We start from the raw sequence: 11,206 nt of genomic DNA on the forward strand, positions 1-11,206 counted from the left end.
CCTAATTTTGTGAATGAAGATTGACTGAAACATAGTCATGCCCATTCATTTACATGGCTGCTTTGGCTCATCAATGGTAGAGGTGAGGAAGTTGCAACAGAGACCACTGGCCTCTGAAGCTTAAAATATTTACTATATGGCCTTTTACAGAAAAAGCTTCCTGACCCACATTCTAAATAGTCTATATCTAAAATTCAGTGTTGACTAATAAGGGGCACCTGGGTGGCTCGGTCGTTAAGCGTCTGCCTTCAGCTCAGGTCATGATCCCAGGGCCCTGGGATCGAGCCCCGCATCGGGCTCCTTGCTCCTCGGAGAGCCTGCTTCTCCCTCGGCCTGCCGCTCTGCCTCCTTGTGCTCTCCCTTTCTGTCAACTAAAATAAAATCTTAAAAAAAATAAAATAAAATTCAGTGTTGACTAATAAAAGAAAAAATGACATTCTAAATTATGATCTTGAATAGAGCCAAAATCTCACTCTCAGGCTTTTGATACTTATTAAGGCAGAAAAGCAGAATGATTTCTAACAAAGACTGAACCATGTTGTAGTCCAGATACCCAGAAAAATATTCTGACTACAACATACCATTCTCCAAACATTTTTACAATATTAGAAGCAGATTCAATTTCCCATTGGTCAGTAATATAGTTTCTCATGAGAGGCACCTGGGTGGCTCAGTTGGTCAAGTGTCTGACGCTTGATTTCGGCTCAGGTGATGATCTCATGGGTTGTGAGATGAGCCCAACAGCTGGCATGGCGTCTGCTTGAGATTCTCTCTCTGCCTCTGCCCCTCCTCCCACCTTATGCTGTGTGTGCACTCACTCTCAAATTAAAATCTTAAAAAAGAAGAAAAGATTTTTTCGTGGGAAAAACACACTGTATTTCCAAAAAGCATTCAATCTGTCAAGTATCAATTGCTACAATTTGCTACAAGACTAAATTTAAGTTAGCTATCTCTGAATAATTGGTCCCGTCCTGAATAAATTAACCTCTTTTAAGTACTGTATTTTTCAAAGACCTTTGAAGTCTGAATTACGAGAAACCAATTATTCAGAAGAGACTGTTTCTTTACCTTGTAATCGACTGGGAATATCACTTTCCATTGTCCTCCTATACAATGTGAACTGTGAGAATTCCTGGTAGATTTACATATCGGAAAAGTATAAACAAAGCTTTCCTGTCTAACTTTTTGTTACAAGTACTATGTTCACAACAAAAGCTGTAAAATTCAACTGCACTTTCCACCCTAGGCTATATACATGAGACTAATTCACTTATACAAAAATGTGCACATTATCTGTTTACAAATCAGAGTGAAATGTAATTCAATCTCTGAATACAAAGATTTCCTTATACTCTTAACAAAGTACACTCTCTCGTCTTTTGCCTCCACTATTATCCGGCAGTATGCAAATAAGGGAGAGATACTCTTCTACATATTGGTTTGGAAGGCATGGCTTCTGAATTGACGCAAAATTCAAGAAACCCAGCTTTGGGTTTTTCAGCCTGGAAAATTTTTCACTTTCTGTCCCCAGATTTTATAATCTTGGTCCAATTTCATCAAAACTGCATGCATCACCAACTTACGTGACAATCGGAACTGAACAGGCAGAAAAAACGCTGAAATCCATGGAGCTGCAATCAGGATCACAACAGCAGTTGACGTCACACTGTGCTGGAGTCAGGTCACAGACACACAGAGCAGCAACTACAGAAACAAGAGGTAGGATGCAGAACTTCTCCATCAGCAAGGAGTGACTGCCCCCTGCCACTGCAAAGTACCAAAAGTCCATTTCATACAAAAGGCCTATTTTATTTTTCCTATTGCACTTTGAGGGCAATCTGTGAAGTGAAAATTAGTCAGTTTGAATGCTTCTCAATCTGAGGTTTCCCCAAAGTAGCTAATCATCTGACTCACTTGGAAAGTTCTGTTTGTGCTCTACCTACAAGGACTCTGATTTGGTAAGCTATGAAACCCAGGCATTTGTGTTTTTAAAAATCATCCAGGTGGGGCGCCTGGGTGGCTCAGTTGGTTGAGCGACTGCCTTCGGCTCAGGTCATGATCCTGGAGTCCCTGGATCGAGTCCCGCATCGGGCTCCCTGCTCGGCGGGGAGTCTGCTTCTCCCTCTGACCCTCCCCCCTCTCATGTGCTCTCTCTCATTCTCTCTGTCTCAAATAAATAAAATCTTTTAAAAAAACATCCAGGTGATGCTAATTAAAACAGGTTTAAGAACCAGCACGCTAAATCACTTCTCTGCCCATTAGAACCACCAGTTGGTAAGCTAGGAAACCCAGACATCTGTTTTTCAAAAACTTTCCAGGTGATGCTGATAATTTAACCAGCACGCTAAATCACTTGCCGGACCATAAGAACCACTGGTGTGATAGTACAGATTCCCAAGCTCCACCTCTGGAGACTCTGATTCAGAGGAATAGCCCAAGGAAGTCCACCAGGACTCAGGGCTCTCCAACTTGTTTCTCTCTTCAGGTGTCACCTGCGGCTTTGAAGCTGAGCCCACATGCACATTGACCAAGAATCAAACTGGCTCAGGTGCTTTGTACTTGGGGTTCTGGAAATATCTTTGGTAATTTATTTTTTTTTAAAGATTTTATTTATTTATTTGAGAGAGAGAGAGAGCACAAGCGAGGTGAAGGGCAGAAGGAGAAGGAGACTTCCTGTGAGGCTTGATCCTAGGACTCCGGGACCATGACCTGAGCCAAAGGCAGACACTTAACCGACTGAGCCATGCAGGCGCCCTATCTTTGTTAATTTAGACAATAAAGCATGACGGGAAGAGAAATCTCCCCACTTTGCAACATTTGATTTTTCTTTTTTTAGAAAGAGAGCACGTGAGGAGGGGCGGGGAGGAAGGGGCTGAGGGCTAGAGAGAATCTTAAGCAGACTCCATACTCAGCGAGGAGTCCCCTGAGGGGCTCAATCCCACAACCCTGAGATCATGACCTGAGCCCAAACCAAGAGTTGGAACCTTGACTGAACCACCCAGGTACCCCCACAACATTTAATTTTTAATCATGACGACTCTCTGGACTTTAAATTCCCTATTTTATTTGTCAACCAGGGGAGGAAAAAAAACCCTTTTAAAGATGGCAGAGCAGGGGCGCCTGGGTGGCTCAGTTGGTTAAGCGACTGCCTTCAGCTCAGGTCATGATCCTGGAGTTCCGGGATCGAGTCCCACATCAGGCTCCCTGCTCAGCAGGAAGTCTGCTTCTCCCTCTGACCCTTCCCCCTCTCGTGTGCTCTCTCTCTCTCTCCCTCTCATTCTCGCTCTCTCAAATAAAATCTTTAAAAAAATTAAAAATAAAGATGGCAGAGCGTAAGAACGATAAACACTGAATTCATGGCAGTAATTATTGCTGGGAAGGGGAAAATAAGATCACACTTGTCTTGCCTATAATGTTTCCTTTTTCAAAAAAAATCTCATGCAAAACAAACAAGGATCTAAAGCAAATGGTGGCAGAGATTCCATACAACATTCCGATTTGCATGTATGAACTAGTTCACAACAAAAATGAACTTTAGAAAAATATAGCTCAAAAAAAGGTAAAATAGCATACTCTGGAAAGAAGTGTATGAATAAGAGGAAGGTTTTGCCAATACACAATCCTTTCTTAATCTGAGACACGGGAGTCTTCTCCCGTAAGCTAACATACTTCCCTCTCACCAAGCACTCTTCCATGTGCTTAGTAAAATGAAAATGCAATTCGAACATGTTAATATAAAAAATAGTGTTTAGGCTCCCTGCCTTATGTGTTTAAAATCACAATCTTGATTTTTTTCAGAACTCAAAACCCTTATAAGTAGCTATAAGACTAGTAAGGACAAAGCAATAGTGTTTAATAACTCCACTGGGGTGGGGGGAGGTCTCTATCCAGGATGTGAGTGTACTTAATCAGCCAACAAGTATCTGCTGAGCACTCCCAAGGTCTGAGTAGCTCTCAGCTGTTCTTCTACACCTCTTAACATCAACATGCCTGGCTCTAGAGCAAGATGCTAAGGAACAGAGCTCAGATCAAGATGAAAGTTACTTCTCTCTTCCCACCTGTAACCCATCCTGCACATGGTGTCCAGTTCTCCACTCAAGAGTCAGCCCCTGCTCCAACACCTGCCAGGGGTGTGACCTAAAATCAGGCAAATAATTCACCTACCTGAAAAATGGGGATAACCCACATCATAGGGGATTAACTGAGATACATTACAGACAAAAAGCTTAGCACAGAGCCTGCTACACAGTAAGCAGTGAATAAATCCCAGCTGTCATCTTTTATCATTACTTTCACCGGCCTAAAGCAGGGCCCTTTAAAAAGATGAAGTGCAAATTCATCCCCCCATGCTGGAAAAACAGCCCTGAACACATGCCCTAATAATGATGGTCCAAGAATAGCTTCATTTGGGGGAGAAATCACATAAACAGATGGAATACTTAGATGGATAAAAGACAACCCAGTCCAAAAACCTTAGAGAATTTTAGGATATTGAATACTATGCTGTAGTCTGTCCCCATTTATCACTTATTTACCTCAACTAATTCATTAAATCAACAGTTTCGCTATAAAAGCTTTATTTTAAAAAAAAGCTTTATTGGGCGCCTGGGTGGCTCAGTTGGTTAAGCGACTGCCTTCGGCTCAGGTCATGATCCTGGAGTCCTGGGATCGAGTCCCACTCGGGCTCCCTGCTCAGCGGGGAGCCTGCTTCTCCCTCTGACCCTCCTCCCTCTCATGTTCTCTGTCTCTCATTCTCTCTCACAAATAAATAAAATCTTAAAAAAAAAAAATTTTTAAAAAAAGCTTTATTAAAAAAAAGCTTTATTATATACTGAAATAGAGAATGTATTTCTCTGTACTTTTCCTTACTCATTTATACTTTTACTTATGCATATTCCTTACTAATTTATAAAGGAGGCCCTTTGGAGAAATGATGATTCAGGAACTGAAGTCCTAGAGTACAAGATATCACCCAAGGATGAGTTTTCTATTTACTAATACTGAGCTTTACTCAAGGTCTTCTTCTCTTACGAAGGGAAAAAAAAAAAAAAACAAAAAACCAAAAAACTGCATACATATTGGGGTTACAGTCAGAGGACTTAAAGGGTTTTGTGTTTTGTGTTTTTTGGGTTTTTTTTGAGATCACAAACCCCTTGAGAAACTGCTAAGAACCCTCACCCAGAAAAATGCACATTCACAAAATTTTGCACTCAGGGCACAGCCATCTCAGGGTCACATCCATCCCTTTAACTCATCCATATCAAATCAGATTATAAAATATTCACTAATCTAACTCCAGAATTAGACCACTTTCTGAGAACTATGTTAATTATCCCTAATGATGAATCCTAAGAAGTGGACATAACCCCTCACCCCGTTGTTTCCCACCTCCAACACAGGAGGAATTCTGGGGTTTCATAATTCAAGTCCACAGACAAGGGCCTAGTCATATTTATGTAAACTAGACTTCTGGCGTTTCTTTTTGCTAAATGAAAAGTTCAACACATCCTATGCATTCAATTTCCACAACTGCCCAGAAACTTTGGATTTACATAATTTCATCGCTGGTGGCAAAGGTGCAGCGACTCGTTCATTATTACCTTTAGCGTTAATGTTGTCCAGGACCACTGCAAGTTATTTCAAAGACTTTATACTGTCCCACCTACGCTCTCTGAGCCTCGGTTTTCTCTTCTGTCTGAGAGGGACAAGGAGGTCTACCTTACCGGTTGCTGAGACAATCAACACCTATGAAATACTCAGCAATGCCTGCACACAGTAAGTGTTCAATAAACGTTTACTATCATGATGACAGCCTCACCCGGGCTACCCGCTCCAAGTTGGATCACTCTGGATCCCCAGGAACTGCTACTTGGTACCCACCGTCCGTGACCGGGGTGGGCCTGGGGCCAGTGGAGGGCACGGGGGCCTTGGGGGTTCCAGGGGGCCTAGGAGACAAGGCGGGTCGGAGAGTCGTCCCGGCTGCCTGCGTAGAGTTGAGGCCTTCCGTCGTCACAGGCGGAGTTGCCCTGGTCTGGGCGCTCACGGAGGCCCAGCAATCCAGGAGCATAAGCAGGAGCGGCGGGAGGCGCTGCGGCCCCATGGCCGAGCGGAACTCAACGCGACCGGCGGCAAGGATCGTGCGTTGCCTGGCAACCGCGGCGGCTCGGCGCGGGGCATTACGGGAAGAGTCCCGCGAGGCCGCACGAGACCGCGGGGGCGGAGGGCGGGGCCTGGGCAAGGCCGGCCACGGTGGGGGCGGTGACGGGGGCGGTGACGGGGGCGGTGACGGGGGCGGTGACGGGGGCGGGACGAGGGACGCTGACGCAGGGCTGTGTGAAGCTAGTGGGGGCGAAGGACTTCCGAATTCCCGCGGTGGTTTCCAAGCGGACGAAGGCGCTTGTTTAAAAAATGCATATTTCCAAGTTGTGACCCGGAATTCAGACTCAGTAAATCTAGGGCAGTGTCCAGGAATCAATATTTTTAACAAAGGTCCTGATGTAACCACTGAGGGGACGAAAATTTGGGATCCTCTCTCCCACAGCTAGTAGCACAGAGACCACTTCATCGTCCTTGAATTTTCTCTGTCACACACCCTGTCAACACCAGCTTTGTCTTTTTTGTTTTAGATAGCTGGATCTAAGGAGGTTGCCAGATAACTTCTAGTCATCCTGTTGTAATAAGGGGGACAAATGAACACTTCACTTTTTTACGAACAAAAAAAACTTGACAAAAATTAAGTAGAATGATGTGTAAGTTTTAAATGAAAAAGGAATCTGTATATAACTCTACAAAATGACATGGAGACCACAAGACCTACTTAGGAAAGCCCCTCCAGTCTAAACTGGCTTATTTATAAGGATACCCCAGACCAGCCCAGGGATGTTGGCTATATCGTTGACACTTAATTTCCTTACAATTCAGAAGTAAATGTCAAATTAAAATGTCATGGTATTTACTCAAGAAACACATTTACCAATTCAGGAAAAAATGCCAAAATAGTACATGTACCTAGTTTATTAAATTTATATAGCAAAGTTAAATCATCAAAGTGTCACCTTGAGCACCTTTCTCTGGCATACCAGAGAAAGTGTAGAAAAATATAATTGTATCAAAGGTGTACTACAGATATTTCCTTTTTTTTTTTTTTTTTTTTTTCCTGGGAAGGATTGCTTTAACATCTGACTGATATTCTGGACCATTTTTAACAACTAATGTAATGCTTCCCTTTAAAAAAACAAAACTGTATTTTCCTAACCTTTATTTCAGGACCTATTGTTTTTTTAAACCTTCTCTTTACTTCCAGGTACTACTTTCTTTTCTATTCCTTAATATCTGTGAATCACTTTGTCTTGTTTTCTATTTTGAAATTTTAGGCTGCTGGATTAAACTTTGATGAAGAGTCCTTTGGCTATAACATTTTCATTTTATGGTTTGGGAAATCATCTCACCACCCCTTTTTGTCCAATCTCAAATACTTGGTAGGTTGCCCAAAGGTAATTTTATGACATCTTGCAAAGTTGAAATGAGGGCTACCATCAACTCAGATCCATTTTGCAAATCTTGGGAACAATGAGACTTTTCCTTTCACAGGTGACCCATTTCTGCCAGGCTTTTTTCATCTTTCAACCTAGAGGATCCTTTCTCCCTTCCTTCTCCCCTGCCCTTGGCAGGTTCCCTCATTAGGATGGAAGGACACAAGGAAGGCCAAGATCAATTTCTGTATTTTATCCAAAACTGCATCATTTGGGTTGTGCATAAATGTTTGTGATTAAAAATGTCCATCTGTTTCTCTAGGATTATTGGTGTTCTCAATTCCTTATAGTCTGTGCCAACATTGGGAGGAATCAAGACTATTCAGCTCTTTGGAATTCTGCATTTGGAAGCTGCCTGATATGAGGAGCCTGAAAAACCAAAGACAGGAGTGGCTAGGTGGAAAAATAGCTAAGGCTGACTTTTTAAGGCAGCATTAACCACTCTGACTTGGTCTTTGGTATGGTTTGGGGTGAACTGGTTTCTCACCTGTCTAAAATTAGGTATCCAGTTTTTCCTATCTTTATTCAACTTAGCCAAATATTTTACAGATAGGGAGGCAGAACCATCAAGCTTTATAAAGGAATTGCTTAGCCCTACAAGGAGATCAAGGCTGTGTGAGGACAAAGGATTGACTCTACCACTTTGGTTGAAGTGAGCAGTCCAGTAACTGATTTCTAAATCAACACCCAGAAGAAAATAATCCTCAGTTTCTCTCCGCCTCCCATTCTTCATGTGCCCAGTCAACCACCAGGCATTATTCTTGTTCTGAAACACTATGGGGACAGGAGGACTATTTGAGCAGACTTCACATTCTTGGAAGTTCCCAAATTTACAAGTTTGACCTTTTCTGGAAATGAAGTAATAAATATGGTCACAGACATACACTCACAAGAATGAAATAAGAATTCCTTGTCTACCAAACAACTTTAAAACTGCATCCTATTAATGGACCATACTGCAGTTCGAATAAACTAGTTGGGTTTTTAAGAATCATTTTTGGCTTTATTATTTGCATACGGAAATGATGAAAGTTACAGAAAATACCACTGTACACTGTACTGTGACCAGATTTGACATTTTGCCATATTTACTCCATATTTCTTTTTAGTCAGTTTCATGAGGGATAATTTATATACAGTATAAATTTCTTTGTGTAGTTTTTGCTGTACAGGTTTTTCTCATGCATCGATGTACAGGGGTTTTTTGGTATAGTTTTATGAGTTTTAACAAACACATACAGCCATGTAACCACAATCACAATCAAGATATAGAACAATTTTACCATCCCCAAACCCTTCCCACTGGCCCAGCTCTTTAGGACGGTAATCTATATTCTGTCCCTAAGATTTTCCCTTCTCCAGAATGTCACATCAATGGAATCATTCAGTATGCAGCCATTTGAGACTGGCTCTTCACTTAGCCTAATGCCTTTGAGATTTTTTTACGTTGTTTGTGTCAATAATCCGTTCCTTTTATTATTATTAATAATAACAATAATATTGTTATTATTAATAATAATAACAATAATGTGTAAAAAACACATGACATTAAACTTACCATCATAATAATTTTTAAGTATACAGTTCAGTAGTGTTGAGTGTTTTCACATTGTTGTGCAATAGATCTCTAGAACTTTTTTGTCTTACAACACTGAAACTCTACCCACTAAATACTAATTTCCCTGCCCCTCCCCCCAGCCCTTCATGACCACCTCTCTATTTTCTGTTTTTGTGATTCTGACTACTTTAGATACTTCATATAAGTGGAACCATAGTGGTTATCCTTGAGGTTCATCCAGGTTACAGCATTTGGAAGCTGCCTGATATGAGGAGGCTGAAAAACCAATGGCCTTTTTTTTTAAAGGCTGCATAATATTTCATTGTGTGTATATATATATATATCACATTTCCTTTTTTATTTTTTTTAAGATTTTATTTATTTATTTGAGAGAGAGAGAATCAGAGAGAGAGAGAGAGAGAGAGAGAGCACATGAGAGGGGGAAGGGTCAGAGGGAGAAGCAGACTCCCCACTCAGCAGGGAGCCCAAAGCAGGACTCCACCCTGGGACTCCAGGATCATGACCTGAGCCGAAGGCAGTCACTTAACCAAGTGAGCCACCCAGACGCTCACACATTTCTTTTTTTTTTTAAAAATTTATCTGTGCAGTTGACACCTAATGTTACATTAGTTTCTGGTGTACAACGTAGTGTTTCGTTAAGTTTATATATGTTGCTACGCTCCCCACAAGTGTAGCTACCATCTGTCACCATATAACACTATTATAATATCATTGTGTAGCCTTGGCATCCTTGTTAAAAATCATTTGGCCATATATGCAAGTTTATTTCAGTCCACTCCTTTTTATTGCTGACAAGTATTCCATGATGGATATACCACTATTTTTTCATTCACCAGTTGAAGGTATTTGGGTGTTCCCAGTTTTGGGCAATTATAAGTAAAGTCACTATAAACATTCATAAACAGATTTTGTATGAACATACATTTTCATTTCTCTTGGGAGTATATACCTAGGAGTAAGATTTCTGTGTTTTACGGTGGGTGTCTGTTTAATTTTACAAGAAATTGCCCAACTTTTTTCCAAAGTGACTGTACATTTTGCATTCCCACCAACAAGATAAGAGATTTCTAGTTGCTTCACATGCTCATAAAAACTTGGTATGGTCAGTTTTGTTTTCATTTTCATTTTTAGCTATTCTAATAAGTGTGTGGTGGTATCTCATTGTGGCTTTATTAGTGGGTTTTTAATAAATTCGATCATCTTGTGATGGCACACTTACACCACATTTTAATCTTGGGGTGCCAAAAGCATTTGTTAAACATCCAATGAAGAAATGAATTCTTCGTTTTTCTGTAGACAAAGAGCCTCAAAAAAATGGAAGTGAGTTGGCCTCTCAGTGCCACTGAGGGGCACTGCTCTCCCCTCCCCCACTTCTATTTCTTTCTCTGTGGTAAACATGTTTTCATCATTGTCCTCAGGACCTGCAGGTAGTTCTGCTTTTATTCACGCCTTACTGGAAGCCTGTTAGTGAATTCTTCTTGAGGCCTGAACCTGCTTCATTTTGCCCTGTCATGGGGTCAGTCATTTCTATTACGGCTTGTTTCAAAGCATGTACCTTTTATTAACCTAAATTCGTTGGAAAGAATGTGGAGACCAAAGAAGAGTAAACACAAGATTGGGTAAGCCTATGTCAGAAGCCTCAACCTCACACTGTTGAAGAATGTTTTCCTTACCCAAAATCAGGACCCGTGATCTGACAAGTCTGCATGTCGTTATGAAGACAGTAAAAAAATTGGAATGTCCTGGAAACTTCAGAGTTATCGTGACCATGGTTATGAAAAATCTGGATGGAGGGGCGCCTGGGCGGCTCAGTCGGGCATCTGCCTTCCGTTCAGGTCATGATCCTGGGGTCCTGGGATCAAGCCCCGCATTGGGCATCTGCCTTCGGCTCAGGTCATGATCCCAGATCCCCAGGATCAAGCCCCACATAGGGCTCCCTATAGGGAGCCTGCTTCTCCCTCTCCCTCTGCCTCTCCCCTCCAATGGTGTGCTCTCTCACTCTTTAAAAAAAAAAAAATCTGGACGGAATCAAAACGAATTCCAAACTCCAGAATCCCCATCTCTATATTATTGTCAATTTATTAGGGGGGGCGGG

The 11,206-nt window shown here is 41.7% G+C and overlaps 1 protein-coding gene across 2 annotated transcripts in view; it reads right to left on the reverse strand.

Annotated features, from left to right (window-relative positions):
* Positions 1-6,177, reverse strand: part of TCTN1 (tectonic family member 1) — a 29,296-nt gene extending 23,119 nt beyond the window's left edge. Inside the window, exons 1-2 of one of the 2 annotated variants that reach the window (XM_021698696.2) lie at positions 5,881-6,177; positions 1,584-1,704 (exon numbers count right to left, since the gene is read on the reverse strand). In XM_021698696.2, the coding sequence (XP_021554371.1) occupies positions 1,584-1,704; positions 5,881-6,100 (341 nt within the window). In that variant the 5' untranslated portion in view covers positions 6,101-6,177. Of the gene's footprint in view, positions 1-1,583; positions 1,705-5,880 lie in introns of those variants that run through there. The other variant, XM_021698693.2, reaches the window with a different exon arrangement.
* Between the last annotated feature and the right edge of the window lie 5,029 nt (positions 6,178-11,206).

Source organism: Neomonachus schauinslandi, chromosome 14 (assembly GCF_002201575.2).
Source record: "Neomonachus schauinslandi chromosome 14, ASM220157v2, whole genome shotgun sequence".
In the NCBI taxonomy this organism is placed as follows: domain Eukaryota; kingdom Metazoa; phylum Chordata; class Mammalia; order Carnivora; family Phocidae; genus Neomonachus; species Neomonachus schauinslandi.